Below are 15278 nucleotides of genomic sequence, written 5' to 3'. Positions count from 1 at the left end.
CACAAGGGGATCCAGTGGATATAGTGTACTTAGATTTCCAGAAAGCCTTTGACAAGGTCCCTCACCAAAGGCTCTTAAGTAAAGTAAGTTGTCACGGGATAAGAGAAAGTCCTTTCATGGGTTGATAACTAGTTAAAAGACAGTTTACCAAATGTACAAAAGCCAGACACACATGGGGCAGGATTTAATGCCTCTGAGGGTTCTGAGGGAGTTGGCAGATGTCACTGCAGAGCCATTAGCTACCATCTTTGACAACTCATACCAATCGGGGAGGTCCCGGACGATTGGAAAAAGGCAAATGTAGTGCCCATCTTTAAAAAAGGAAAGAAGAATCCAGGGCACTACAGATCAGCCAGCCTCACCTCAGTATCTGGAAAAATCATGGAGAGGTTCCACAAGGAATCCATTTTGAATCACATGGAAGAGAGGAAAGTCATCAGGAATAGTCAGAAGGGACTCTGCCAAGGCAAGTCAAAGCTCTGTTTAATGTCAGGCTACAGACTAGTCTAGACTGCAGGTGTTTTCTGGGACACGTCCAGTATCCATGGGAAAAAAGGATGGAAAGTGGACGAGTTCTCTTGCCATCCCTGTAAACTTTGTTTTAGGCGGAAGAAGGGATGGCTCGAAAGAGGACGTGTTTCCACCTCTTTCGAAAGAACAGCTGAAAAAGATATGTAAATTGCAGATCGCAATTTGCATATCTTTTTCCGACTTCTTTTTTGGAGTGTAGACGTAGCCTGAGACTTGAAGGCTATTGTCAGCTGGGGTGCAGCATCCTTTGCATTCTGCCAGAGCTCCCTCATCGCCCTTCCTTCTTTTAGCAAACTTAATTAAATTCCTCCTTTGGTAGCACCCCTTCCAAACCATGCTCTTGTTCCTTTCTCGGGGGGGGGGGGGGGGCAGCCCTTTGTACATGGTGGGAGGGGTAAGCAGATCAGTAGACAAGGGAAGCCTTTGTCAATTACTCCCTTATGCCTCATGAAATGAGGTTGACAGGAGAGGTTGACAAAGGCTTCCCTTGTCGACTGATCCGCGCTTTGACTCACGCGCTGTGCCGACAATCAGCTGATCCGGCACAGCTTGGAGGCCATTTTTATTTTAATGAAGCCGGGGATATTTAAATTCCCACTTTATTGACTATGTTGGGTAGCCTATTTTACATGCTTCTGTCAGCAGAGGCATATAATCTAGATGTACCCCTGGTGTAGACACAGCTTCAGTGGGCACATCATAAATCAGAGGCTGAGGAGACCAGAAAGTAGGATATATGGAGAAGATTGCAGGGGGAGATCAAGCAGGAGATTTCAGATTTATGGGCTCTGACACTTTTGTTTTAAATGCTTCTACTTCTTTAAAAGGACCTGTATTATATACTTCAAAACATTTGGGCTGCATCTAGACTAGCATGATTTTGCGCAAAAGTGTCCACTTTTGCACAAAATCTTGCCGCCTGTCTACACTGGCCGTGAGTATTTGAGCAAGAACACTGACTTTGTACTGTACAAAATCAGTGGTTCTTGTGCAAATACTCCGACGCTCCCGCTCAGGGATAAGCCCTCTTGCGCAAGTATTCTTGCGCAAGAGGGCAAGTGTAGACAGCCAAGTTAATTTCTTGAACAAGAGAGCATCTACACTGGCACAGATGCTTTTGCACAAAAGATGTCTTCTGCGCTAAAGCATTCATGCCAGTGTAGACGCTCTCTTGCGCAAATACTTTTAAAGGAAAAAACTTTTCCGGTAAAAATATTTGCGCAAAATCTTGCCAGTCTAGACGCAGCCTTGGAGAAATGAACAATCTCTTTCTGACAATAATCCTATGTGAGACCTGGATATGTACACAGGTAGCTATCACAACCCACTGTCTGTATCACATATTCTCACGGCTAATTTTTTCCTGCTAGCTAGTTCAAAGTGAGTGAACGTACATATACCCAAATTGTGAATGACTTAACAGATATCTCATTTCCAACAGATATTTTGTTATTTCTTCAAGGTGTGCGGTGATGATGTAGATGCAATAAAGATGAGTCAGATTTCTACCTAATAAGTCTTTGTTTCAAGTTCAAAAGAGCTTGCAGGAGTTAATAGGACATTTCTTGTAATTCAATATGGCTTCATGCTTTTGACTCACAATGTATGGAAGATTCTTCCACCTACTGATATGAGTCTTCCGCTGTTCATTGACAACTTCATTCTTCCAGTGGAGAGACACAGCAGTGGGAATTTACCTCCTCCAGGTTTCTTTCGGTGAAACTGACAGCACAAAACTGCACTTCACCAATATTGATTAATTTTCTATTTCTAGATACGTTGTATGGAGAAAGAAGGAGGAGGAAACCAAACGCACATCATGGAATTCATCCTCCTGGGATTTGGGGAGGTCTCTGAACTGCAGCCTCTCCTCTTCCTGCTGTTTCTGGCCATCTACATTGTGACAATGGGTGGGAACATCCTCATTGTGGTGTTAGTTGTGGCTGATCAGCACCTTCACACCCCCATGTACTTCTTCCTAGGGAACTTGTCTTTCCTGGACATCAGTTATCCCTTCACCTTCCTGCCCCAGCTGCTGGCCAGTCTCCTGACTGGGGACAGAACCATCTCTGTTAAGGGCTGCCTGGGGCAATTTTATTGGTTCTCTATCATGGCACCTACAGAACTTTTGCTGCTCACGGCCATGTCATATGATCGATATCTAGCAATATGCCATCCCCTCCGTTATGCTGTTCTGATGAATGGCAGGGTGTGTGCCCAGCTCGTGGCAGGGTCCTGGATAAGCGGCTTCCTGCTTGGCACCATAGGAAATAGCTTTGTGTTCTCATTAACATTCTGTGATTCCAAAGAAATCGACCATTTCTTTTGTGATTTATCGCCCATCATAAAACTGTCCTGCAGTGACACCTGGACTCTGCAACTGGTGACATTTATTGTTGCTACCACAGGGGCTCTTGTGCCCTTGCTACTGACTCTGACGTCCTACATTTGTATCATCACCACCATCCTGAGGATCCCTTCCAGCACCGGGAGGCAAAAGACCTTTTCCACCTGCTCCTCCCACCTCATTGTGGTGTCAGTTTTCTATGGGACTCTAATTGCTGTCTATGTGGTTCCAACAACCAACACTCCCAAAATGCTACACAAAATATTCTCGGTCTTCTACACAGTCCTGAATCCCATGATCAACCCCGTCATCTACTGCCTGAGAAACAAGGAGGTCAAAGAGTCTTTGAGAAAAATTGTTCTGAATCTGGTTGCTTTCAGAAACAGGCACAGAGTCTGAAAGGACAAATTTTAGCCGTTAGTAAAATAGAAATGAACTCCTCCAGTTTCTAAGGGCTGGTCTACATTTGGAGTTTAGGTTGAATGTGGCTGTGTAAGGTTGATTTTCTGAACTTCGAGCCCACACTGCCAAGACTGTTCCTGTTAATGGCCACTGAAGTCAATTTCAGTCCTCCTGTTGTTCACCAAGAGTATCGCAAAATGTTACCTTACATGTCAAATTTACGGCAATGTAGACTGAGCGTTGAGAAAGTCGATGCTTTTGGCCCTTGGGAAGCATCCCACAATCTATTGCCTTGCTCCACTGATTTCCAACTGAACAGGAAAAAGCCCGGGAAAGTTTGAATTTCATTTCCCCGAGTGGCACATATGGTGTTGACTATTTGTTGTTTTTTAAGTTTATCTTGTACAGCAATTAAGGTGACGGTCTGTAGTTCCTTGGGTTGTAATTATCTCCTTTCTCTAATTTCAAAATAATTTCAAAATAACGGATGGCTTATTTAAAAAACTGTAAATCTCATTCCATGAAGAATAATGCTTATTTCGGAATAGCAGTGGTGTGACACTAGATATTGTGGGTTGTTGCATCATAGCACTACACAGTTATGATGCTATGCCATGTTCTTTGAGTGCTTGGCAATCCAAACACACCTCTGTTGTCAGGATCCAAAACAGTTCATACAGAAAAGAAGGAATCCTTATTTACTTAGTGGCATTTGAGAAAAGCACACAACTCTCCTGCAAATGCATTTGGGGCCTCGCAGTTTACTGAATCTTGGATAACAGAAAATGTTCTGCTGTGGTGGGAGTAAAATAAATGATGAGAGCAAACCAAAGAAACAGAAAAGGACAGGGAAAAGAAGTTCAGCAAAACAACCCCAAACCCAAACAGTTTGTCCTTTTATCAGGAGAGCAGGCATTCTCCTTTCAAGGGCGGCCATTTCCACGAGGCGTACAGATAGTTCGGATTAGAAGCCTAATCCGAACTATCTAGTCCGTGCCGCGTGTAGCCGCGCGGCACGGGGTTCGCACTAGCCGGCTTTTAAAAATGACGGCACCGGCTTTATGCTAATGAAGCCCGGGAAATTCAAATCCCGGGCTTCATTAGCAAGTTCGGTATGCCTGTATTACCCCGCTAGGGGGGTAGTGTAGACATACCCTCGGTGTAGCTCTGAGGCCCTGCACCTTCCAGGAGGCCCAAAACCAGCCTGTGACCACATATCAAGATTCCTGAAGTGACCCCCCCCTACGGTGAAAATTAATATCCACCCTGGGGTTAGGGGATTGGTCTTTTCTGGCCTTACAATCTGCAAAGCACACGTGGCACTGAGCAGCCTCTGATGATTCCATGTGCAGCTGCTTGATTCCTAGAACTAACATTGAGTGAGTAGGGGTAATGCAGGGGGAGAGGCTCAAATATGCAGAGGGGCTGGCCAGGGGCAGGACAGGGTGTGGCAGTGACATCACAAGGCCTTTTTCGGCATCTCCGCTGATTGGTTAAAGGATGTTGAGAGGTGGTGAACTCATAGAGAGTCCATGACAACGGCCAGGCTGGACAGGATGCAGGGCTGGGGCAATTTCAGACTCCCGTAGCTTTGCAACCGGGAGTCATCTCGAGGTTTGCTCTTCCCTAGAGCGCTCTCAGGCCTCGAACATGGACACAAGGAGGAATTTTATTGGACTTTCCTTCAAATCCAATGCTGAAAAAAGACACACATCTCTGCGGAGAAGGTAAGAGCCTGGGATAGATCTGGTGCTGGCCAAATGCAAGTTGTGGGAAACACTAAAATTGGAACTATTATTTTCCCACCGAGGCTTTTTGTTCCTCACCACTGGGGACAGTGGAATTTGTGTCTTTTGTTTCCCCTTTCCCATAGCTTCCTGCCCGGCCAGAGTCTCACTGTGGAGTGGATGAGAGAGTGATAGGGAGAAGACTCAGGACTTTGTTCTCTTTGGGACCCAGCAAAGGAGCCAGAATGTATCATCTGCTTGGGGAACTGTTCTGCTTCTCTGCATTGGTTGGGTCTGAGCAGTTCCTGATTCTGTCAGGAATGGATTGTTACACCCGACTATCTGCCCTGTGGCTAAGGAAGTTGAGGATCTGTGTGTGTGTGTGTGTGTGTGTGTGTGTGTGTGTCACTGCCAGGAGTGTATAATACGAGGTGCCCTATTATCTGGAGTCCTTACAGATGATGTGCTGCTGTAGATCCCCATTTTTCCAGCCTTCCATTGTGCAGCTTTCCATGTTGACCTAATGACCAGCGCATGCAGGACCAGCAGCAGGCATCCTCCCATGGCCACTAGATGGCGATGCGGCCTCACACTTCCCTACTCCCCTGACTATCTGAATTTTTGATCATCTGGTTGGGTGCTGGTCCCAATTTGTCATGACAAGCGGGGCTCTGCTGTGCAATAGCTAGGGCGTGCCACATGGTTTCAACAAAAATCCCCGACACACTTGACATGACACCACAATCTCCATGACATCTCCTGTAGAAAATACCAGACATGTGATATTTTCTCATCTATATCTTCTCAGTTTGTTTCCCAAACAGCTCAAATACTGGATTGTCTGGTTCAAAACCAGACCCCTAGCAACCCCAGTAATAGCTGGAGCAGGCAATTTTATTGGTATTTTATGACGTATAAATCTATTAAGAGGAGCAATTCCTTAGCCCAGGGGCAGGCAAAATCTGGCCCAGCAATCCTTTCAATCTGGCCCGGGGAATTCTTGAGGGAAAGCTAGCTTAATGAATAATATTTTGCTGTGAAAGTCGCGATGTGAGTTATCCCTTCTCCAAAATCTCATTTTGATTGGTGCATTGAGCCTTTTTGATGTCACAGCTACACAGCACGTGGCAGCTCCCTCTAACGTGTTTAATTGGTAGAGGCTAAGATTCAGGAACAAAAGGAAGCAGATCTTGAGAGAGTCTTTAAAAGAGGCTGCAAAAGCGACGAGGAGTCCTGTGGCACCTTATAGACTAACTGAAGTGTAGGAGCATAAGCTTTCGTGGGCAAAGACCCACTTCGTCAGAGGCATGCGTGAAAATACTGTTCGGTGCCAGAGTATTAGCAGCTAAACTACGAGTCCCTCTCCCATTTCAGAGCTGTAAATGCTCCAGCCTTGCTCAAACTGCCTCTAGTGTTTGTTTTTGTGAATGTTTCCGGGATTATCTACTGACATCTCCTGCTCTGTCAGACTTGTCTCTTCTTGGAATGCGATTTTAACCCATCCCCTCTTTTTCAGCGGTGTTCAAAGTCCAGCACGGGGGACATCGCAGCTGTCCCGGGTGGTGGCATCGCAACCCTCCCAGGGGACATCGCAGCCCTTCCCGGGTATGTCACAGCCCTCTCCAGTGACGTCGCAAGAGCCCTCCCGGGTGACGACATCAAAACAGCGCTCCGAGAGGACATCGCAGCTCTCCCGGGTGACAGTGCCGGAGGCCACCCGGGTGACAGTGCCGGAGGCCACCCAGGTGACAGTGCCAGAGGCCACCCAGGTGACAGTGTCACAGCCCTGTCACGGGACATCGCAGGTCTCCTGGGTGGTGGTGTCCCAGCCCTCCCGGGGGATATCACCGCTCTCCCGTGTGAGTGCTTCTCTGGCCCCACCACCCGCTCCTCCTGCCCCCACGCCCACTCCTCCGGCTCAGCCCTGCAGCCGTCGCCCCTCCAACTCATGGCGCCGGGGCCACCGCCGGTCGCAGCAGCGCTGTTCTCCCGTATCAGAGGGAATCTCAAGCCCGTGGAAAGATGAGTTCCGCCGGCCCCGGGCGACGCTGGACGCTGAGCTGGCAGGGGAAGCAGAGGGGTCAGGCGGCACCACCACGCCCCTACCACCCATCCAGCCTCCCGCCGCTGCCGCCGCCATCCCTGAGCAGCCTAAGGAGGAGGTGCCTATGAATTTAGCACCGCCGCCCAGAGAGAGGAAGGTGCGGTGGGCGCCCCAGGCAGGGCCTGGTCCCTGGCCCGACTCCCGCCTCTTCTCCAGCCGTGTTCCAACTCCCGCACAGGGGACACCGCAGCAGCCCTCCCAGGTGGTGACGTCGCAGCCCTCCCAGCCACCTGCTCCCCCCCCGACACCCACTCCTCCGGCTCAACCCTGCTGCCGCCGCCGGTTACAGCAGTGCTTTTTTCTTCTGCCGGAGGGCTACTTAAGCCTGGAGAGAGAGCGGATCCGCCAGCCCCAGGCGAAGCTGGCTGCTGAGTCAGCAGGCGGAGCAGAGGGGTCACGGAGCAGCGCCATGCCCCTACCATCCATCCAGCCTCCCTCTGCTGCGGCCGCTGGCCCCACCACCACCCGGGCACAGCCTAAGCAGCAGGTAGGGCCTGAGGGTTCAGAACCGCCACCCAGAGAGAGGAAGCCGCGGAGGGCGCCGCAGGCCGGGACTGGCCCTTTGCCCAACTCCCACCTCTGCACCTCTCGGCAGCAACAGCTACAGCCGCAGCCGCCGCAGCCACCACGGAAGTCGTGCCCAACACGTAGCCGTGGTCGCGCCGTCAGGAACCCAGGCATGGTGGCGAGGCCGGAGCCGGAGGCTGCAGTCCCCACAACCAAGTACGAAATTAAGCTATCAGATGACGCGACCTCGCTGCTGCTGCGCCGCCACCTGCAGAACAAGTGTGGGTGTACGAACCCCGCCGTCGGCACCAGGCTCCTGCCGGGCTCCCAGAGCAGAGCCGGCCTGGAGCTCACGTCCTGTATAAAGATCTCACTCCTGAATGACCAGGACCGGTACGACGACGAGGACTATGACGAGGATCCGGCGCCGGGGGTCGTGGACCAGGAGCTGGTGCGCAGGTGCACAGAGTGGCTGGATGGCATGAAGAAAGAGAAGAGAGGGGACAGGCTGGGAAAGCTGCGCCACCCGGAGAACTCCTGAGCCCGAGGGGCGAGAACCATCTCGCTGCCGCTCCTCGCGGCAATAGCCGGGCTGCCCGTGTGCTGTGTCTGGGAGCAGAACTCCTCCAGCCTCACCAACACCTGGTCTGACTGTCCCATTCTGCTCCGCACCTTCTTGTCTGCAGACTCAGCCACGAGAGGAGTCTAAGTGCCGGGTTTAACCTGACCGGAAACGAACTTACTCTGCCCAGATAGAGGCGAGGGACAGCTGTCCCTGCAAAATGCACGGGGACCCACAGGGGTCTGTTTTATGGAAACGGGGGGAGGGTGGGTGGGAGAAAAAATAAATATTCATAGTTGCTATGGCCTGTGTATTTTCTTTCGCATGTTGTGGCATTTGGGAAGAGAAACAATTGGGGCAGAGTAATCCGTGTTGCACACATGCTTCTCCCGATCCAGCTGAGATGCTGGATGTTTTTCATCTGAAAGCGGGAGCAGCTAGTTCACTTACTGTAACACAACAGGTGCTTCATATTCTGCCATATTCATGCCAGTGTTCTTTGTAGCAAAAGCTGACTCCTGACACTTGCAGGAATTGTTTACCATTTCTGGGTCTGGTTAGGGAGGAGACGATGAAGAAACTTGCTAAAACTATAGAGCCTTTATCAGAAACTATCACGCAAGTATCTTTGTGTTAAATAACAAAGGGCAGTCCAACAAACAGAAAACAAAATCCTCTATGCAATACAGAGACTCAAGGCCGTGTTCAGTTACTGAAGGAGGATAAATGTTTTGATTTCCTTTTTAAAAGAAACTACTTTGTAAATAGAGGAAGGGTACATTGATTTTGTGTGTTTGAACAGAAAGAAAACTTTTTTATTTATTTGAATAAATAATTAAAGCCTGTTGTGTTGCAACAGCAGTACCTTGGGAACTGTGAACGGGACTGTTAATTTGTTGCAGGCGTCTGATTTTATTCAGTTCTGGGTTTGAAAGATAAACAGCGATTACAGAAAGCTAAGGATGGGCTGATTCAGAGCCGGAGAATGGGCAGGTTATGTTGGATAACTTCAATTTCCTTCCTCGACTAAAGTGTCTGGAAGTTAGAGAGCTCTTATCCGGACATACAGGTTGGGCAGGGGTGGCTGGGAGAGGAAGGCATTGTGCATCAGTATATGAATGGTCCAACACAAGGCTACTCAACATGCCACCCGTGGGCCGACCCGTTTATTTGCGGCCTGTGGTGCAGTTTGGGTTTATGTGAGGCTCAACATGCGACCCACAAGTGGGAGCCAAAACAAAAAAGTAGTCTTCTCTTGACATGCCCCAAAATATTCCTGGTTCATAGGGCAGTACAGCCTCTGAAAGGGTAAGTCTTTAGAGAAAGTTACGGGTGTGCAAACAAGATGGTTAATTCGCCTTCTCAACTACTTGTTGCCACAACAATACTATCATTCAATAATTTAAGAATTTACTTATGAATTTTCTAAGATGCTATGGCCAACCTCTTTCACAAGAAATACATTTGATTAAACAGGTATGAACACGTTAAGGTGAATTTATCAAATATGCTGTAACAGTAAAAGCGGGTGTGTGACACCCTGGCTTTACTGTGGTCAGAGGGAGTTGTATCATAGATTTTAATGGAACCAGGATTTCACCTAATATTATTCTTAAGCGGGAAACACCATGTAGTTTTTGTTGTCGTCTTTTAAGATCTTCAGAGGGGTAGCCAAGTTAGTGTGCACCTATTTAAAAAACAACCAATAGTCTAGTAGCACTTTAAAGCCTAACAAAACATATAGACGGTATCATGAGCTTTGGTGGGCAAAATCCACTTCTTTAGATCACCGGATTATTAAAAGTCCAGATTCAAGAATAAATAAGGAAAGGCGGGGGGGGGGGGGGGGGGGGGGAGAGAAGTAAAAAAACAGTGAATAGATTTACAAGAGTCAATGGACAGAAATCAGATATCCTAAAAGGCAACACCCAGAAACCTCTTGGAGAACACTTTACTCTGCCTGGATATTCATTCATGGATTTCCAAATCACCCTGTTGTTTCAGGCCTCTTGCCATTCGACAATGCTGCTTCTTTATCAGGCTGGAGCTGGGCTGGAAGGGTTTAAAAAACATCTCCCCTCTCTGACCAGCTGCCTAGCACCTTGTGCTGCTGCCTCAGATAAAGAGCCAGACCTGGTGTGAGCTGGAACTAAGCCAGACTGCTGGCCAGCCGGCTAAAAAATGTACTGGCAGGACTGGGGAATACATGCTGTCTATAGCATGAACCTACACTTTTGCTTTTGCTTATCGGTTAATTGACTACACTATTACATCCCTAATGGATAATAAAATGAACAATAGTTAAGCTCTACTTAGCCACCTTTCTGGTATCAGTGATTGTCCTTAATTTTGCTTCGTATTTCTTATGTCGTGTTAGCATTTTCATTTGGGCCACGAAGATAATTGATACATTTTGGACTCCACAATTCATTGCACATGGCAAAGGTTGTATCTCCATGTGTAACCCCATATGAAATCCTTAGCACCCCTATAAAATCCATGGACACAATTGTCATAAAGAGTGCATAGATCAGATTGCATTTTCCGTATGCATGTCTATGCGTCGTCAGGGCTGCACTGGAACAGTTGCAATGGTACAGTCAGTCCTTCCATCAGCATCCTGTTGTGCAAACTGCCTCACCAACCCTTGGCAAACTTAAGAACTAGCCACTATGGAACACTGCAAAGTTTACATTCTCAGAGGGTACGTCTACACTACAATGTTAATTCGAACTAAGCTAATTCGAACTAACGGCTGCACTTGCCGCAGGCTGCCATCTGGGGAGAGGGGGCAATTGGGGGGCTGTGCTGCAGAAGAGCTTCCACCCCCAGAAGCCCACAGAGCCAGCCCAGTCCTCCCCATCGGGGGCTCGTGCCCCATTCCTCCCTCACCTCCTTCCACTTACCCTTCCCTAGCCCCCCTTCCTGATGTACAAAATAAAGATAACGTTTCTTCCAACACTGACTCTGTCTTTATTGAACAAAACTGGGGGAGACTGGGAAAAGGAGGTGGGAGAGGGGAAGAGAAAGGATGGAAGAGGGGAGGGCAATTAACATGATCAGGGGTTGGGAACAGGTCCCATATGAAGAGAGGCTAAAGAGACTGAGACTTTTCAGCTTAGAAAAGAGGAGACGGAGGGGGGACAGGATAGAGGTCTATAAAAGCATGTGTGGGGTGGAGAGGGTGCATGCAGAAAAGTTCTTCATTAGTTCCCATAAAGAAGGACTAGAGGACACCAAAGGAAAGGAATGGGTAGCAGGCTTCAAACTAGTAACAGAAAGTTCTTCTTCACAAAGCAAAGAGTCAACCTGCGGAACTCCTTGCTGCAGGAGGCTGTGAAGGCTAGAACTAGAACAGAGTTTAAAGGGAACTGAGATCAAGTCATGGAGGTTGGGTCCATGGAGTGGTATTATCCAGGGGGTAGGAGTGGTGTCCCTGCCTGAAGTTTGTGGAAGGCTGGGGAGGGATGGCATGAGACAAATGACTTGGTCACTGTCTTCGGTCCATCCCCTCCAGGGTCCCTAGGGTTGGCCGCTGTCGGCAGACAGGCTACTGGGCTAGATGGACCTTTGGTCTGACCCAGGACGGCCATTATATGCTCAGGGCTCAGTGTCAGGGATCTCACTGGACCCCCTTGATTCTCTTGCACACCTGCTCCTGGGTGGCCAGGCTGGCAGCTCTCCTGCCCTAGACGGCCGCTTTCCTGTGCCTAGTGCGGAGGTCATGGACGAGGTCCACGATGTCCGCACTAGTCCAGGAGGGTGCCCGCCTCTTGCGTTCCAGGGCAAGCTCCCGGGAGCCGCCAGCCAGGTCCCGGGAAGAGGGGGAGGGCTGGGGGACATCGGGTGGGTGGCTCGATCCGTGCCAGGTGCAGGGTCTGCTGGCTGGGTGCTGGCAGGCTTGCACCTTGCATGGGCACCGTAGCCAGCCTGTGCCCCTTTAAGGGGGCCGGGGCCGGGAGGGGGGCAGAAGTGTTTCCCTGGTGTTGGCCAGAGTGGCCACCAGGGAAACCTGTGGAGGGCTAGCCTCCCACTCGTTCGAATTAAGGGGCTACACACCCCTTAATTCGAACTAGCTAGTTCGAACTAGGCTTAATCCTCGTGGAATGAGATTTTCCTAGTTCGAACTAAGCGCTCCGTTAGTTCAAATTAAATTTGAACTAGCGGAGCGCTAGTGTAGCGCCTATGAAAGTTAGTTCGAACTAACGTCCGTTGGTTCAAACTAACTTTGTAGTGTAGACATACCCATCTAGAGGTAGCCTTTTATATCCCATGTGTGTCTATGTACAAAACTAACTACAGAAGCTACAGCGACATCCAAAGACACTTGACTGTGCTTTGTTAAGAAAAGCACCGAAAAGAATGGTAAACATTTATGACACTTCCATGGGCTGAATTACACCCTGAAATCTGTTCCTGAGAAGTTAGGTAAGGCACATTCAGCTAGGTCCCATACAGCTTGGCAGCGCACAGCTTTTCCTGGATTGAAAAACCATTTTCTGAATTGAAAACTGTCATTTGGAAGAAATTTGGACCAAAAACCTCAATTTTTAAAAAACATCTCTGGAAAATAATCCCGCTTAGCCAAAGCAGCCTCTGCCTAGCAGCCTACCTCTGTCTCCCCTCCCCACGACAGGCACTGCCTGCTCTGGATGGGCTGGAGCAGCCCTGCTGGTGATGGGCCAGAGTACCCTGTGGAAACAGCCTGGCTGTGTCTACACTGGCTGCCTGTTGCTGTGCAAGTAAACTGACGTTCTAATGTATGAAATCAGGGCTTCTTGCGCCAGAACTCTGACGCTTCTGCTCAGCAATATCCCTTTTGCGCAATTGTTCTTGCCCAAAAGGCCAGTGTAGACAGGAACATGAATTTCTTGTGCAAGGAAGCCCGATGGGTAAAATGGCTTGGATGCTGTTGCGCGTATCTCTTGCGGAAAAGCACATGCCGGTGTAGACGCTCTCGTCTGGAAGAGTTTGTGCATGAGGACCCGCCAGTGGAGACATGGCCCCTCTCTTCATGGGTTTCCCAGCCCAAGGAAACAGCCTCTGTCTGTAGTTCCCCCATGCCAAAGCAGCCTCTGCCTACCAACCTACTTCTTTCTCCCCTCCCCACTACAGGCACTGGATGGGCCGGAGGAGATCCTGCTGGTGGTGGGCCAGAGTACCCAGTGGGAGCAGCCCGGGTGTGTCTACACTGTTGCGATCTTGCGCAAAAGCGGCTGCTCTTGCGCGAAAACTTGCCATCTGTGTACACGGGCTGCGTGTTCTTGTGCAAGTAAACTGATCTTCTCATGTAAGAAATCGGGGCTCCTTGCAGCCGAGCTCTGACGCTTCCCCGCTCAGGAATAAGCCCTTTTGTGCGACTCTTAGAGTGGCCTTCTTTTGTTGTGCTTCTCACTCGTGTACAGCCCCTGACCAACTTTTCTGTGGGTCTGCTGCCCCTGAGCCAGCAAAGGTTCCTGATCCCTGAGTTTGGATCTTTAACAACACTTGCAAAACTATATCCCATGAAATGAGTAAACGTTTGTACTAGTGCGTTTCCTAAATAAAAGAAAGGGAAGTTGTAAAATGGCACATGGCTATTTGAAGATCACAATGCAGTTGATTTTGAGAGATAACAGGAAGATAGCAGGAACACGATCCACAACCTGTGCCACAGCACTGCTAGGGTACGTCTACACTACAACGTTAATTCGAACTAAGCTAATTCGAACTAACGCATCTAGACTAAAAAACTAGTTTGAATTAGCATTTTGCTAATTTGAACTAGCATGTCCACATTAAGTGGACCCTGAACCAGGCTTAAGGATGGCCAGAAGCAGTGCCAGCAGGGCATCAGAGGGTCAGACCAAAGGTCCATCTAGCCCAGTAGCCTGTCTGCTGACAGCGGCCAACCCTAGGGACCCTGGAGGGGATTGACTGGAGACAGTGACCAAGCCATTTGTCTCGTGCCATCCCTCTCCAGCCTTCCACAAACTTTGGGCAGGGACACCACTCCTACCCCCTGGCTAAAACCACTCCATGGACCCAGCCTCCATGACTTTATCTCACTTCCCTTTAAACTCTGTTCTAGATCTAGCCTTCACAGCCTCCTGCAGCAAGGAGTTCCACAGGTTGACTCTTTGCTTTGTGAAGAACAACTTTCTGTTATTAGTTTGAAGCCTGCTACCCATTCCTTTCCTTTGGTGTCATCTAGTCCTTCTTTATGGGAACTAATGAAGAACTTTTCTGTATGCACCCTCTCCACCCAACTCCTGCTTTTAGAGACCTCTATCCTGTCCCCCCTCCGTCTCCTCTTTTCTAAGCTGAGAAGTCCCAGTCTCTTTAGCCTTTCTTCATATGGGACCTGTTCCCAACCCCTGATCATTGTAGTTGCCCTCCCCTCTCCCAGCCTCTCTCTTCCCCTCTCCCACCTCCTTTTCCCAGACAGATAAAGACAGATTCTATTTTTGAACACAATTGTCCTTTATTTTGTACATCAAGAAAAGGGGCTAGGGAAGGGTAAGTGGAAGGAGGTGAGGGAGGAATGGGGCACGAGCCCCCGATGGGGAGGACTGGGCTGGCTCTGCGGGCTTCTGGGGGTGGAAGCTCTCCTGCAGCCCCCCAATTACTCCCTCTCCCCAGATGGCAGCCTGCGGCAAGTGCAGCCGGGCTGATGGCCGAGTGCTGTGATGTGCCCAGTGTGGGCACTCCGGGCACTCCAAGCCAGGACTGGTTTTCAAGCGGGGCACCCCTAAGAACTGTCTGTCCGGGGTGGGGGTCGGGGCCCTTTAAGCACAGCCCTCGGCTAGCCTGAGACAGCAGCTCCACGCTCTAAGTCCTCCTCTGATGCCCTGCCGGCACTGCTTCCGGCCATCCTTAAGCCCTGTTCAGGGTCCACTTAATGTGGACTTGCTAGTTCGAATTAGCGAAACGCTAATTCGAACTAGTTTTTAGTTCTAGATGCGTTAGTTCGAATTAGCTTAGTTCGAATTAACTAATTCGAACTAAATTAGTTCGAATTAGCGCTGTAGTGTAGACGTACCCTGAGAGCGTAACTGATGTCACAATCTGCTGCAGTTATTCCCCCAATATTTCATGGATTTCTTTTTCTAGATACAG

The 15278-nt window shown here is 49.3% G+C and overlaps 1 protein-coding gene across 1 annotated transcript; it reads left to right on the top strand.

Annotated features, from left to right (window-relative positions):
* The first annotated feature begins 2314 nt into the window (after positions 1 to 2314).
* On the top strand, positions 2315 to 3277 carry LOC142821147 (olfactory receptor 5AP2-like). The gene has a single exon (XM_075911955.1). It carries the CDS (start codon positions 2315 to 2317, stop codon positions 3275 to 3277), a length of 963 nt encoding a protein of 320 aa, XP_075768070.1.
* Positions 3278 to 15278: the final 12001 nt, after the last annotated feature.

The sequence above is a fragment of the Pelodiscus sinensis genome, chromosome 30, assembly GCF_049634645.1.
Source record: "Pelodiscus sinensis isolate JC-2024 chromosome 30, ASM4963464v1, whole genome shotgun sequence".
In the NCBI taxonomy this organism is placed as follows: domain Eukaryota; kingdom Metazoa; phylum Chordata; order Testudines; family Trionychidae; genus Pelodiscus; species Pelodiscus sinensis.
This window is presented reverse-complemented; position numbering and strand designations above follow the sequence as displayed.